Source organism: Onychostoma macrolepis, chromosome 05, assembly GCF_012432095.1.
Source record: "Onychostoma macrolepis isolate SWU-2019 chromosome 05, ASM1243209v1, whole genome shotgun sequence".
NCBI lineage: Eukaryota > Metazoa > Chordata > Actinopteri > Cypriniformes > Cyprinidae > Onychostoma > Onychostoma macrolepis.
In genome coordinates this window covers 39,644,954-39,661,199 of record NC_081159.1, presented here as the reverse complement: position 1 = coordinate 39,661,199, position 16,246 = coordinate 39,644,954, and the positions used below count along the sequence as shown (strand labels likewise).

Sequence of the window (16,246 nt, the reverse complement as noted above, 5' to 3'; positions counted from 1 at the left end):
CACGTGAGCGCACAGGAGGCGGGGCTTCAGGTCACATGCAATTTCTGAACAAAATACAAATGAATTTAGCAAAGCAAAACGTAAAAGACTTGAAGAGGAGACTGTCATTTCTAAAATAATGTCTCTCTCTGGGAAAATGCAGGATGGTTTGTCAGAAACTGAATTATCAGAATTTATTGATCTGCAAACTCAGTTAGACTCAGTTTATAAGAATAAGGCAGAGGGCGCTTTTATTCGCTCTAGAAGAAGATGGCTAGAGCAAGGAGAACAAAGTACAGCATATTTCTTCAGAATGGAAAAAAATAATTTTAGAAATTTAACTATTAACTCTTTAAATTTAAACGGCACAGTTATTTCTGATCCTAAGGAAATCGGCACATTTTGTGCAAACTTCTATTCAAATCTTTATAACTCTAAATATTGCAAAGACTCAGCTTTGTCTTTTTTTCAGTCCTTGGAAGATGTTAGGACAATATCTAATGAAGATAAGAACACCTGCGATAGTGATATATCCATCAATGAAATAATTGAGTCTATTGAAGCTCTAAAGAACAATAAGTCTCCGGGCACAGATGGGCTGACAGCCGAATTGTATAAAAGTTTTGCTGTTGAGTTAGCACCTTTCCTGCTTGAAACTTATTTGGAGAGTATTGCGTCTGAGACACTTCCGCCTACCTTATCTCAGGGATTACTTACTTTAATACCTAAACCTAAGAAAGACATTCTTTTGATTGATAATTGGCGTCCAATCTGTTTATTAAACTGTGATTATAAGATATTAGCTCTGTTACTGGCCAAAAGACTTAAACGGGTTCTGGACTCAATAATAGACGAAACTCAGTCAGGCTTCATCCCAAAAAGGCATATTGCTAACAATATACGCATTGTTTTAGATTTGTTGGACTATGATGAACTGATTAGAGATGAAAGTTTTATTCTTTTTTTAGATTTTTATAAAGCCTTTGATTCCCTTGAACATGAATTTATGTTACAGTCCCTATATAAATTTGGTTTTGGTGATTTCTTTTGCAAAACTGTCCGAACGTTATACAAAAATGGAAACTGCTCAATTAATCTGAAAGCTGGTACTTCTCCAAGATTTAATGTGTTTAGAGGGGTGCGCCAGGGTTGCCCGGTATCACCTTATCTGTTCTTGATGGCTGCTCAACTCCTTACTACTTCCCTGTTGAATAGTCAATTGCAAGGGATTAATATAGCAGATAAACAGATTATCATAACTCAATTAGCTGATGATACCACACTCTTTTTAAAAAAACGACTTACAGATCCCCATTGCTCTTGATCTCATTAAAGTGTTCTCAAAAGCTTCTGGTCTATCTTTGAATTTAGATAAATGTGAACTCCTTCCCTTAAAATCTTGTTCTGTTCCATTCCTGCATAATATTCCTGTTAAGTCTCAAGTGAATTATTTGGGTATTACGATTTGTAAAGATGTCAATGCGAGAGGAAAGTTAAACTTTGATCCAGTAATTACTAAAGCTAAGAAAAAGTTAAATTCCTGGCTCCAAAGAGACTTGTCTTTACGAGGGAGAGCCCTCCTCGCCAAAGCGGAGGGTGTTTCTAGATTGACCTACCCTGCTCTTTCTTTACATGTGGACAAGACAATTTGTGTAGAGGTTGATAGAATGCTTTTTGATTTTTATGGAAACACAAGAGACATTACATTAAAAAATCTGTTGTCATAAATAGCTTTGAACAGGGCGGTTTTAACTTTCTTGATTTTGCTTCCCTGAACAATACGTTTAAGGTCAATTGGTTGAGGCAGTTCTTGAATGATTCTGATTCCATATGGAATGCTATTCCAAATTATATTTTTTCTAAAGTTGGCAGTCTCCCCTTTCTATTAGTATGCAATTATAATATCTCTAAATTGCCCATCAAATTGTCAAATTTCCACAGGCAGGTGCTTCTGGCCTGGCACTTGATTTATAAACATAATTTTAGTCCCCACAGGTATTTTATTTGGAATAACCATGATATCCGATATAAAAATAAAACACTTTTCCTTTCAGATTGGTTTAATAATAATATTGGTTTAATAATAATATTATTTTGGTTTCTCAACTTGTAAATTTGTTTTCTTATACTGAATTCTTAACGAAATATTGTATTCCTGTCACCCCGCGAGACTTTGCCATAGTGATGGATGCCATCCCCAGTGGAGCTATTGCACTTTTAAGAAACTCAGCGGATTCTTTACTCTCTTCTACCTCTTGGATGCATCCATGCGAAAATGCAATAGGGAAGATCTGTTTTTCATCCTGTCCCTCTTCTAGGAATAGAAAGATTAGACAACTTTTTCAGAGTGATATTATAACTGTCCCTTCTATAATTTCATATTGGAGTAATAGTTTTAATGATATTCCTTGGAAGAAAGTGTGGTCTCTATCCAATAAATATTTAATCACTAATAAGGTTAAAGAGGTATCATTCAAGTTGTTGCATCGATTTTACCCAGTCAAAGTCTTTATCAAAAAAAATGTTTCCAGAGTTGGATCCCCTTTGCTCCTTCTGTGGAGTGGAAGACGAGTCTGTTCCTCATCTTTTTTGGGACTGTATTCATGTAGCTACTTTTTGGGAGAAATTTTGTCTGTTTGTACGTGCTTCTTTATTAGTCAACTTTTCTTTGATGTTTAAGGATGTCTTATTTGGATTTTATAATTCTGACCAAAATTTAAAAGACAAATATTTTCTTATAAATCTATTTATTTTTCTAGCCAAGTTTTTTGTACACAAGTGTAAGTTTTTGTCTGTCAAACCTCTTTTTATAATTTTTTGCAAAGACCTTAAATGTTATTTGGGTACCATCTCTTCTTCTAACAATGCCAAAGCATTAAAGTCTGTTACAATCTGCACAAAGTATAATATTTCAGCTTTTTTGTAATGAAAACCAAAAGGGTCTCAAGGCTTTTCTCTCTCTCTTGAATTTATTTTAAGTTTTTGTTACCCCTGGCTCAATTTTATTTGTATTTATTTTTATTATTTTTATTTTTACTTGCTTTTATTGTACTTCCTTTCACTGGCTTTTTGTCTTCTGAATTAGTGTTTATTTTTGCTCTTAATTGTGACACTGTACTTGATGTTATATTTGTTCAATAAAAAAAAAAAAAAAAAAAAAAAAAATTTAGCAAAGCAAAAAGAAAAAGAAAAAAACAACAGTAAACGAAATTAAATTAAGCTAAAAAACCCCCCTAAAAAATTAAATTAAATTATGACATTACAATCCAAATTATTTGAAATCGTACAGATACAAAACATATACATCAGTTTATGCATAGTAGCCTAATAATCGTAATCTTACTTCTAAAATAAATCAAATAACTATTACATCAATTATTTATTTTTTAACAACAGATATGTCTTCTCAGATTTATTGTTGTTCTTTATAGAAATTAAAGAGTCAGTGGAAAATAGTCTAATATTAATTCAAATTAAGCTAAAGAAATTATGCTCTGAATGGGAAAAAATGTGTTTAGGGACAAAACATATGTAAATATTTTGGTAAAAAGTAATTATGTGCCCTGTATTCAGCAAGAATTATTGACTTAAAAAATAAAAAATAACTCCCATATCTGCACGGTGCAATATGTTGCGCATTGTAATGTTAGTTTTTAAATATAGGTTATTTATGTCCATACTAGTACCAAGTAAAACTGCATTTAACAATGTCTTGAAAATTTGATTTCAATCCTTAGAGCAAAGTGGAGTTAAGCATTGAACTAACTCTCTAGATTAATATATCGCAATACATCTTAATTAACCCCCTTAACTAATTTAACTTACTTTAACATAATTGTATAATTTGCTTGTTTGTGTAGTTAGAAATAAGAATAATTATATTATATTATGATTATTTGTATAGTATTTTCCTGTCAATGCTGCTTGGCTAATAATTAAGTTTATACTAAAATTTAGTTTTCTAGACTCATTTCTCTTTGAAGATCTGCCCTCCTGTGGTCAATGAAGGCATGGCTACTCTCACCGAACAGTTCATATCTAAACTAGGCCAGTGGTTAGGCATTACAGAACATCTGAGTTTGGTGAACCAACACAAGATTTCCTTCTGTCTCAAGCATTTTAGATAGTCATCGATATAGCATGAGCCTACTGTTCACCATACTTTTGGCTTTAAATGCACAATTTTTTCATAAAATGATGATACTGGTGTGGTCTGAGACTTCCAAACTGGTTGAGTTTCCTATGAATTAGAAAGAGGCTTATGGGCTCTGCAGGTCACTTGACTGAAACAGCAACAATGTGCTCTTTGTGATCAAAGGCCAAACAACACAATGCTTGATATAGTTGAATAAATATTTCTACTCGCAAAGAACAGCCATCTAGCATGAAGTGTTTCATTAGTCATCATTATAAATAACCATTAGAGGACGATTCAACCGTAATCACAACATCTTATATGCACAATTCTGAATTTGTGCCTAAGGTAAATGTAAAGTGGTGGTCAACTGGAGCTTATGATTGCACTGATGACTGCACACAGACTTACCGCCCTTCAAAGTTAATCTTTGTAGTGAGACCTAGAAAGCACGATGGAATAACTCAGTTCTTTATCACTCTGAACTTTAAATGTTGCTCTAAATGAATGAACTTAAAATGAATGGCCCAGAAGATTCTCCGACTTTGAGAAGAAAGGTAAGCTTTCATTTGGCTTTGAATTTACGGTCCACAACAAGGGCTCTCCACAGCATTATCCACAAGACTGAACATGGAAAAGCAATTGACATGCATGTGTTAAAAGACAAAAATATCCTAAAGACACCCTACAGAGCTTCTCAGTGGCTCTAAAGGGAATTTCATCCTGAATTAACTCTGAACCCATGCAGTTTTCACTGCTCATGCTATGAACAACAGCACGATTGTATCTCTGCTGGTATATCTGTTATGCACCTTATCTAGAGCACTAAGAGTAGTTTTGTCCTAGGATGAGTTCGCATTTCAGAGACAGTCTGAATCTGTGATTAAAAGCGTTTGGAATATTAGTATAAATGCTAAAATATTTTCAACGAGTCTCAAAAATGGGCAAAGACAGTGGAGAGCTTAAGGAATATCAACCTTTACTTAAAGACTTCAAAGAAACAGCTCAACAAATAAAGGTATGATAAAATAAAATGTATTATTTTTTATGAAATATATTTGAAAAATACTATTAATTATTATTGTTACCAAATTATTTAATTGCTTTTTATTATTTCTTTAAAATATATTTAACTTTTTTATTTTATTTATTAAAATATTTATTATTATAGGTTATAATGCACTATTCAGCATAGCCATATGAGCAGTGATGGTTCATGCTATATTATTACATTAACGTTTTAGCAGATTTATTGTATTTTATATTTGCATGTCACGACTCTTCACTCTTCTGCTGTTACACTGCAGTTTCCCTCACTTTAATACTCTTCTCTTATACTCTATACATTAGCTGTTAACGATGAGCTGAAATCAGAATCACTTTTGAACATGCCTTTTGTTCTCTGTTAACTACAGGTTCCCAGTAAGTCTCTTCTTCTGGCTATCTGGGCAGCTGGCATAGGTGGAACGTTTCAGTATGGGTACAATATATCTATCATAAACGCACCTACCAAGGTAAGAAATGCGTGCATTAACGTGATTATTCTTATCACTTAAGCCTGTTTGTGTTTACATCCACAGCAGACATTATGGAACATTCATTAGTCACATGGAGTTCAATACAGCATGAATGTGTGTGATGTATGAGTTATTATTGCAGTAGCTCATCAGACTAAAAGTCACATGAAATTTGTAGTTAATATATCCTTGCACATTTTTGATGGACTCACCCAAAATGTACTGAATCCAAAACACAAGACTAATTGTTTGGTATCACAATTTGTCTGAAATGTTAAGTTTAAATAATACTTTAAAGTCTGTCTACAGATGCAAATAGATTTTAATAAGACACTAAATGTGTATTTTGGATGTTTCGTTCCAGTAGTCAACATTATGCATGCAAAACAACAGGCCGAAATCTCAAAACTGACCGTTGCATGAAAAACACATTGGTTTTGGTTGTAGTGTCTATTTTGCCTTAATTGTTAACCCAGGTTCAATCTTCATGCTTTATCTTAGATTAGTAACTGATCTACTAAGAATTATTTTCTTCTGTGGAATATAAAAGAAGATCATTTGTGTCTCAGTGTTCTATTTTTGTTAATGTTCCTATTATCCTTCAAGTTAAAGCACCCTTTCCTTTCATGTCGGATCGTATTTATTCTCTTGACTTGTGTGTTTCCTCTCAAGGCTGTACAGAACTTCATTAATCAGACATGGACTGAGCGCTACAACACTGAAATCTCCACCCAGGTGCTCACACTCCTCTGGTCCTCCATAGTGTCCATATTCACTGTCGGTGGACTTGTGGGAGCGTCTGTGGGGGGAACTCTGGCCATTAGATTTGGAAGGTGAATTCCAGCCAAAAAATACAGACATATTTGAATGATGTGAGCAAATGTGCACACTCTCAGAAATAAAGGTACAAAAGCTGTCACTGGGGTGGTACCTTTTCAAAAGGTACACTTTTGTACCTATTAGGTTCAAATATGTACACTTTAAGTACTAATATGTACCTTTAAGGTACCAAAATGGACCCTTTAGGTACAAAGATGTACCTTTTGAAAAGATACCGCCCCAGTGACAGCTTTTGTACCTTTATTTCTGAGAGTGCAGGACTGGGATCAAATGTGAAGCATTTAGGGACGTTACAGCCCTGTTTAGATGAATTTCTAATCTTTTTTTTTTTTTTTCCTCCAGGAAAGGGACACTATTGTTCAACAACACCTTTGCTCTGTTGGCTGCTTTCTTCATGGGCTTGAGTTATCCCTCCAGGACTTTTGAGCTTTTAATTGTTGGGCGCTTCCTGACGGGAGTAAATGCAGGTATCTCAAGTTTTCAAGCACATGGTTGATCAGTTTTGTATTAGTATTCAAGAAACATTGCATTCAAAAGTTTGGGGTCAGTACATTTTTTTATTTTTTGTAAGAAATTAGTTCATTTTATTCAGCAAGAATGCTTTAAAGTGATCAAAAGAGTAATTATTTTATTATTATTATATTAATAGAATTATTATATTATTCTGTTTCAGATTTGAACTTTCTACTCACTATTCTATTCAAAGAAACCTGAAAAAAAATGTGTCACAGTTTCCACGATAAAAGCACTGTCTTAAACTGTCTTCAACATTAATAATAATGAATAATAAGAAATGTTTCTTGAGCAGCAAGTTAGCATATTAGATATGATATATTAGAATGATTTCTGAAGGATCATGTGACTGAAGCCTGGAGTAATGATGCTGAAAATTCAGCTTTGCATCACAGGAAAAATCCATTAAAATAGAAGACAGCCATTTTAAATTGTAATACTATTTAAAAAAAATATTACTGTTTTACTGTATTTAATCAAATAAAAGCAGCTTTGTTGAATGTAAAAGATTTCTTTCAAAAAGTTATAAAGAAATTACCAACCCCAAACTTTTGAATGGTAGTGATATTAAACATAATACAGCAAGATATAAAACTACTTTTGCTAAAGCCCCCCTAAAAATGGCCTAGCGACGCCCATGCACACACACACACACACACACACACACATATATATATATTTGTGCTGTCAAACGATTAATCGCATCCTAAATAAAAGTTTTTGTTTACATAATATATGTGTGTGTACTGTGTATATTTATTATGTATATATAAATACACACACATACAACATATATTTAGAAAATGTTTACATGTATTTACATGTATATATTTATATTTATTAAAATTATATTATATATACATATATTTAATATATAAACATAACATATTTTTCTTAAAGGTGTCATATGACATTGCTAAAAAGAACATTATTTTTTGTATTTGGTGTAATGCAATGTGTTTATGCGGTTTAAGGTTAAAAAAACACATTATTTCCACATACTGTACATTATTCTTGCTCCTCTAAGCCCCGCCTTTCTGAAATGCGCCGATTTTTACAAAGCTCATCGTTCTGAGAAGCGAGGCGTGCTCTGATTGGCCAGCTATCTAGTGCGTTGTGATTGGCTGAATACCTCAAGCGTGAGACGGAAATGTTACGCCTCTTACTGTATTGTGATGCAGTGTCCCGGCGCGACGACACAAAAACAATAAAACCCATTACAAACGAAGCATTTGTTGCATCCAGTGGGGACATAATTACTGATTATAATGACTTACTGTCTTTTATTACCATGTTTGCATTTGTGATCGGAGAAACGATAAACAACAAGCGCTAATCTACACAGCTCAAAACTGGCATTTGAATAGTCAGTGGCAAATTCTTTAAATATGAAAACATACTTACAGGCTTTGAGTCAAGCGCCAGACTGTCCTTGCAAAGTTGGAATTGCCCCACTTTATAGAAACAGTCTTTGAGCATAGCTTATAGGCTACTCCCAGGTTCAGGAAACAGTCCTCCGTAAAATGTGCTGCACACACTCGAATATTTGGGTTGAACTGTTCTGGAACAGTGTTGTAAATACAACTTAACCACTGATGTCTAGTTGTGTCCTCTTTTGGAAGCCCAAACAAAGTAGTTTCGCTTTCACAACAAAACACAGCATCTCCAGGACATGGCGCCGGCGGCAGTAACAATACTACAGCGAGAATAAAAATTACGCCCTCTTTCTTTGCGTAAACATTTGGGCTGTGTTATGCAAATCTTCCCGCACTGTGACGTAGACATGTGGGAGCGTGTTGAAATGAGCCGTTTTATGAGGGCGTGGTCTAGTCTTAACTTTTATAAAGAATATCTCTTTGGTTTTGAGACTTTAGTCTTTGCAACTTCAGGGATCTTATCTATGAACAAACGGCTTGTAACACTCCAAAGAGAAAGGAATACTTGAAATCGCATCATATGATCCCTTTAAATATATACATGCATGTGTGTGTATTTATATATACATAATAAATATACACAGTACATAGTTTTATATCTTGCTGTATTATGTTAGCATTTCTTTCTCTATTTTTTCTCTAATATTATCAATGCACAACCTTGCTTCACTGTTAAACCCTAAAATGATTTTTTTAATACTATAAAATTTTGTCTGAATTAGAATTACATTTTTTTTTTTTTTTTTTTGGATAAGAAGTGTGAATTTCTGTAATGAATAAAATTTGTTGGTGCCTTTATGATAAATTGCATGTGCTTTTCCTCAATTGTATGTATCTGCTAAATGAGTAAACATAAATGAGAAGCCTTCTGAATTAAGGTACAAAACATTTTGAGTGTATGTTTGTGATCCCATAACTGACATATTATTTAAAATCACAGGTATCGCAATATGTGTGCAACCTCTGTATATTGGTGAGATCGCACCTAGAGCTCTGCGTGGTGCCATGGCGATGGGAACTTCCATTTTCATCACCGGAGGGATCCTAACAGGACAAGTGATTGGCCTCACGTAAGACAAAAAAGCAGTTTCTCCATTTAAAACATATGAGGAGGGTCAAAACTCGTTCAAGCCCAACACAGTGAAAAGCATGTAGAATAAAGTAGATGTCTGATGACATTTATATAGATGCCAGTAAAGATGTTAAGACTCATGTTTTGTGTGTGTGTCAGTGAGTTGTTAGGTAAAGAGGAGTACTGGCCCATCCTCTTGTCCACCATCTGTATTCCAGCCATAATGCAGCTGCTGACTCTTCCCTGGTTCCCCGAGAGCCCTCGCTACCTGCTCATCGACCGTGGAGATGATGTTGCCAGCAAAAAGGGTACAGGATGTTTTAATAACTATGTGTACAACTGCACAATATTATTAAAATAATATAATATTTGTTTTAAGGCTAGTAGGATGTGGTTGGATATAATACACATTTTTAAAGGTAATGATAAAGCTTTGAGTTTGTATGTCCTGAATCCTATATGTCCTAGTTTGTCTCTCTGCTCTCCTTTAAATTCATTTTTAGAGTTCATTTGTTTATTTATTTATTTTTTGTGGATTGCTGAGGTCAGTTAAAATACACTACCATTCAAAAGTTTGGGGTTAGCAAGAATTTTGAATTGTTTAGTCTCATATGCTCAAAATTACAGTAAAAACTGTAATATTGCAAAATATTATTACAATTTAAAAGAACTGTTTTATATTTGAATATATTTCAAAATGTAATTTATTCCTGTGACACAAATCTGAATTTTCAGCATCATTGCTCCAGTCTTCAGTGTCACATGATCCTTCAGAAATCATTCTCATATGCTGATTTGCAGCTCATAATGTCAAAGACAGCTGTGCTTTTTTTTTTTTTTTGTGGAAACTGTAATATGTTTTCTCAGGATTCCTTGAATAGAAGAGTGAATAGAAAGCCCAAAAGAAGAACATTAATTTCTTCTACAATCTATATTAAAAACGCCTATTTAATATTTTTTTTTAGATTTTGCAACACTATAAATGTTTTTCCTGTCACTTGCTGAGTAAAAGTATTAATTTATTTTAAATAAAATCTTACTGAATAAGTACACAAACTAAATCGAGAAACATACAAATTTAGCTATTGAGGTTATTTTAATTTTACTGTTAAAGTCTACGGACAACTGCAGATTGAAATATCAACTGTTCATTTGAAATGTCTGCACATTTTCTAAAAACATTTCCTATAAGCTTCATGTGATAATTTAGAAATTGAATTATAAAATAATTTTTTTTATATTTTAATACATAAATCGATGACAATAAAATAATTAACCAACAACCCAGGTAAAAAAACCACCATGAAAATGACTAGGCAAAAAGTTAATTGTTTCCTGCTTGTTTTTGGCTGTTTTTCTGGCAAGTATAAGGTCACGAGTCACATTTAAACTCATGATTCATTTGAAAGAAAGATGGTTTTGTCATCTCTGCTGCATATAACCACAAAATCAGAATGTTTAAAGACTGAAGCGTAAAATCTCATTGGAGTGATCACACTTGAACGGATGTCATGATGTGAGCACCCTGTAGGGAGCAAAATCCAAACTGATGAGCTGTAACCAACAACAGAAGCGAGGAGAAGAGAATCTCGTGAGTAAAGGAATGTTATGCCCTTTGCCACTTTCTTTCAGCTCTAATGTGGTTCCATGGCCCAGATAAGTACCACGGAGAAAAGGAGGACATGGAGAGAGAGAGGGTAAGCGCAGTTGGCATTAAACCCAAAAAGCCCTGGGAGCTTTTTACGGACACTAGTCTTCGCTGGCAGCTCCTGACCCTCGTCGTGATCCACACGTCCCAGCAACTCAACGGCATCAATGCGGTGTGTATCTCACCCAGACAGCAGGAAACAACAACTTCACATCAGTGGCTTAGATTAGCCTTGACTGCTGATGTGTAAACTATTAAAACCAAAAAAACCCAAAAACTCCAAAATGGCATGTGATCGCTCTGCTGTGGATTAAACCCTGATCTTTTCTCAGAGCAAATGATTATTAAAGGGGATAAAAAAAAAATAAAAAAAATGGAATTGTTCAGATTTTAGCTTTGAGGCTGTGACATTTACTTGAGCTCCTATAATGGGCATAAAAGTGATTTTGCACACATGCTTAAAAGCTTTTATGGAGTGTCATGTGAGATACAGTAGTAGAACTGCAAAGCCAATGGTGAACCATGTACAGTAGCCGCAAACATTTAGTCCCAACAAAAAGTAAATACATGAATGTCATTGCATTTAATAAAAAATCAAACCATTAGATAGGATAAACTCATATTTCTGAAAAAGTTTATTTATTTTTTATAATTTGTTGATCAAATTAGATTTAAACTAGTGCTGTCAAATGATTAATCGCTTCCAAAATAAAAGTTTTTGTTTACATAATATATGTGTGTCTACTGTGTATATTTATTATGTATATATAAAAGCACACACATACAGTATATATTTTGAAAATATTTATATGTACTGTATATATTTATATTCATATAATTCATATTATATATAAATATATACATATTATATAAACAACATATTTTTCTTAAATATATACATGTATGTGTTTGTATTTATATATACATAATACATACTGTATACACAGTACACACACAAATTATGTCAGCAAAAGCTTTTATTTTGGATGCGATTAATCGTTTGACAGCACTAATTTAAACATCTCTTTCTTACCTTTTTGTAATCTGAAGAACCTTCTTTCGTCACAAAGAAACTTTTGTGAAACAGAAAGGCTCTGCAGATGTTAAAGATTCTTTATGGAACCATTTACATTTGGACAAAAAAAAGGTTCTTTTATGGCATCGTGAAGCACCTTTATTTTTAAGAGTGAAGGTTACGTAGCCTACGTTCTAAAAAAAAAAAACATTATTGTACCGTAGCCTAAATGTGATTTATTCATGCACACAGAGAAATAAAAAAACAAACAAAAAAAAAACATATGAATCTTTGACCAATTTGGACCAATCTTTGAATCACTGACCAACAGAAAACTGCTTAATTTGAAAAGTGACTTTGCGGACTGTGCTTCATGCCTTGTTGTTGTTGTTTTTTTTTGCCTGGGAAATTACAACGAATTGTGGCTAATGTGACCACACCTAAGAACAAAACACGTTTTAAAACGTAGTGTTCACAATTCTTTTCGCTAAAAAGTGACGTGTAATTTTCAAAACTTGTCATTATTTCCAGTTTTGTTATTATGTTTATGAATTTTTGACATTGTTATTTGTTACTTTAACCTAGCTATTGTTTAAGTAATCAATCAATCAATCAATCAATCAATCAATCAATATTTTTGCTTTGACATGATGGTATGCTACAGTTTTGCAAAGAGAACCATTCGGTCCAGTGGTGGAAAAGAGTCTTTTTGTTAAGTTTTATTGTCACTTTCCAAATATTACATACATTTCAGATCTACGAGTGACAATATATGTATGTCTCTTCTCCCATTAGATTTATTTCTATGCAGACTACGTGTTCACCCAGGCTGGGATTCCAGCTGACAAGATTCCATACGCTACAGTAGGAACTGGAGCTTGTGAGTGCATCACCGCACTGACATGTGTAAGTCTGGACTTTGTCATTATACCTGTGCAATTTTTTTTTATATCTCAGAATGCATGACAAAGAGCATAGAAACAAAGCAAATACTATAATGTACTAACTTTATGCTATTGGATTATGGGCAGATTTGGCATACATTTTTTAGGCCAATGCCTGATGATCAAGCATCATATCCCACTTGGCTAAATCACATAAAATGACCTAAATCATACCTTGAACCAGACTTTGAAAGGTGTTTTTTGACATGTCAGGTCTATTTATTTCTATAGCACTTTATGTCTTGTTTTAAGAATATTTTACTTACCCCACTGGTAGGTCATTTTACTTGTTTTAAGCAAAATGCACTTAATATAGTCTAAAAGCAAGACAAAAATACTAAGTAATATAAGTGTTCAAAGCAGCTTCATAGTAACAAACAGGGGAAAAACAGAATCAAAGAAGCAAGCTTTTTCATATATATACATAGTTGTAAAAAGACAACAGTGTCATTATTCAGCTTCAGTCAGTTCAGTGTTGGTTCAGATTAATTCCAATAAGCGCAGTAAGTTCATCAATTGTGAAATAAGTTCAATTCAGCTGTAAGCAGCTGTACAGAAGACAGTAATATCATTATTCAGCTTAAGTCAGTTCACAGTTGATTCAAACTGATGTTTGTGTGTTTCAGGGTCTTCTGATCGAATCTTTGGGAAGAAGAGCTCTGATTATTGGTGGATACTCACTCATGAGCGTGTGCTGTGTCTGTTTCACCATTGCCCTCACTTTCCAGGTTTATAGTGGCCCAACACCTGCTGTTTTTCTCAATAAATTTATTTTGTGCACTGCACAAATATTTTTATGTCATGTCACTAGTATAAACTATTAGAATCATACTTGGGGTTGTGTAATGTTGGAAAATGGCATAAAGTTTGTGATCTCAATTTTCAAATATTTATGCAGATATACTGATGTTTGTTTGGTGTTTTTTTCCTCACAGGAGTCCAGCCCTTGGGTTCCCTACCTTAGTATGATCTGTGTTTTTGCCTTCATTCTCAGTTTTGGCCTTGGACCAGGTGAATGAATGAGTAAAACAAAAAGAAAAAAAGAAAATTATGTGTAGCTTATGAATGTTTTAACATTAAATGAACAGATCACCCAAAAATTACAATTTGTTGAAAATGTGCTCACCCTCAGGCCAGCCAAGATGAGTTTCTCCACAAGTAACTCCAGTCCATCAATTAACATCTTGTGAAATGAAAAGCTGTGCGTTCATAAGAAACAAATCCATCATTAAGACGTTTTACACTTCAAAATGTTGCTTCTGGCTAAAATAAAAGTCTGTATCCATAGTATTGATTTCTCCAATGAAAACTTCATGAGTCAGGAGAGAAATATACACAGATCAAGCAGTGTAAAGTTAAAATGCCAGCTTTCCACAAGATGTTAATTTATGGACTGCGGTGTGGATTACTTGTGGATTATTGTGATGTTTTTATCAGTTGGTTGGACTCTCATTCTGACGGCACCCATTCACTGCAGAGGATACATTGGTGAGCAAGTGATATAAAGCTGAGGGTTAGTACATTTTCATTTTTGGGTGAACTATTCCTTTGATAAAAACCCGTCTCTATCCACACTTATTGTTATATTATGATGGTACACACTGGTATAGTTTGATCAGTAATATCAGTGTGCATTGTGCTGTAGGTGGTGTGACAAACATTTTAACAACAGAGCTGTTTACCCAAACCGATCGGCCTGCTGCATACATTATTGGTGGATCTATCAACTGGATCGCTTTCTTCTTCATTGGCATGATCTTTCCGTTTATTGTGGTATATATGAGCTCCTTCTTTCCTTTTTATTGACATATGGTTACTCAGTTTTTTATTATTCAGAATTGCACAAAGCAATTGCATTTCTCCAAGATACAGGACCTTATTTATCGTGCCGATTCTGTAAAAACAGAAGAAAAAAAAATGACTTTTTGATGAGAGTTATTAAAAACAATGTGGAATTTAAATTTAGTTTTTAACAAACTTCTCTTTCTCAACCTCTCTCAGAATGGACTAAAGCAGTACTGCTTCCTTGTTTTCCTCGTTATCTGTTGCTTGGTGGCCACTTACATCTTCTTTGTGGTCCCTGAGACCAAGAACAAGACCTTTCTGGAGATTCAGAACGAGTTTCACTCTAGAAAGAAGCTCATTGCTGCCAATGGAACTGAGGGCCCTCTGCTGTCCACACCGATGTAAAACACACAATACATTGACAAAGCACTGTATTTTAAAGGGCTTTATAAAGTCTGTGTACTTATGTATGAATGTGATAAAATACCTAGGAATGTAAAACCAGAAAATATCTATAAAAAATGTCTCATTTGTGACACAGACACCACTACATCATGTGCCTTCAAAACTAATACTGCCTTTTACATCGAGGAAAGTCACATGATGGTAGGGACGTTCAATAGCTAGTGTTACATCTTGGATGTGTTTTATACAAATGAATATGGTTAAAACTACTATGCAGAAATACTACAAAGTACTATTTTGAATCAGTGTACTTGTATGATACTGGTTTTTGTAATTACTTTTTATCTTTAATTCTGTAAAATGGATCCATATTATAATCTTAAGCAAGAAACCTCTCATGAAATCATAGAATTAATCATGCTCAAATTTATTTGAATGTCAGCAGCAATTTTGGCATTAAAGGAAATGTTTGCACAACACAATTGTTTGTAGGCTATCTTTCACACACAGTCAGATATATATATATATATATATTTTATTCTTAGCATTCTCAAAGTTTGCAAATACTTTACAAGCACTAAAAACCACGGTGTGAATCAAGCTTGAATTCACTTCATTTTAAAGTCAACAAACATTTTGAGAAAATTATGACAATAAACATTTTTTTCAGAGTGTATAATGCTAGTCTTTCACAGTTCTTTTCACAGCATCTTTTATTCTTAACATCCTTAACATATTTTAAAGGTTTTTTTTTTATTTATTTTTTTTAATAACGATAACGATAAGTTCCCATGTGTCATTATTCAGACGCAAATTTATAACGCAGTAGTAGCTACTATTATCAGAGCACAGCTGAAGCCCCGTGCAACGCGTTTTCACGTGGTATGTGTTGTTTTTCTCAACGCTGATACGAATCGACCATTCACTGTTGTTTACATTTACTTGATATTTTTTTCA

The 16,246-nt window shown here is 33.7% G+C and overlaps 1 protein-coding gene across 2 annotated transcripts; it reads left to right on the top strand.

Annotated features, from left to right (window-relative positions):
• The first annotated feature begins 4,530 nt into the window (after positions 1-4,530).
• Positions 4,531-15,771, top strand: slc2a11b (solute carrier family 2 member 11b). 2 transcript variants are annotated; one of them, XM_058774612.1, is made up of 12 exons: positions 4,531-4,671; positions 5,530-5,628; positions 6,304-6,464; positions 6,814-6,938; positions 9,361-9,490; positions 9,652-9,800; positions 11,125-11,312; positions 12,951-13,061; positions 13,726-13,827; positions 14,035-14,110; positions 14,745-14,872; positions 15,101-15,771. In XM_058774612.1, exons 1-12 carry the CDS (start codon positions 4,618-4,620, stop codon positions 15,287-15,289), a joined length of 1,512 nt encoding a protein of 503 aa, XP_058630595.1. In that variant the 5' UTR covers positions 4,531-4,617; the 3' UTR covers positions 15,290-15,771. The 2 variants fall into 2 exon arrangements, with proteins under 2 accessions (XP_058630595.1, XP_058630594.1); XM_058774611.1 differs by lacking the exon at positions 4,531-4,671 and adding an exon at positions 4,936-5,132.
• The last annotated feature ends 475 nt before the right edge of the window (positions 15,772-16,246 follow it).

Excerpts from the sequence above, each read along its gene's own strand:
- slc2a11b (XM_058774611.1), top strand. The coding sequence starts at position 5,025 with ATGCTAAAATATTTTCAACGAGTCTCAAAAATGGGCAAAGACAGTGGA. Across the intron at positions 9,801-11,124 it reads TGATGTTGCCAGCAAAAAGG|CTCTAATGTGGTTCCATGGC; the intron begins GTACAGGATGTT and ends ACTTTCTTTCAG. Across the intron at positions 13,062-13,725 it reads GCATCACCGCACTGACATGT|GGTCTTCTGATCGAATCTTT; the intron begins GTAAGTCTGGAC and ends TGTGTGTTTCAG.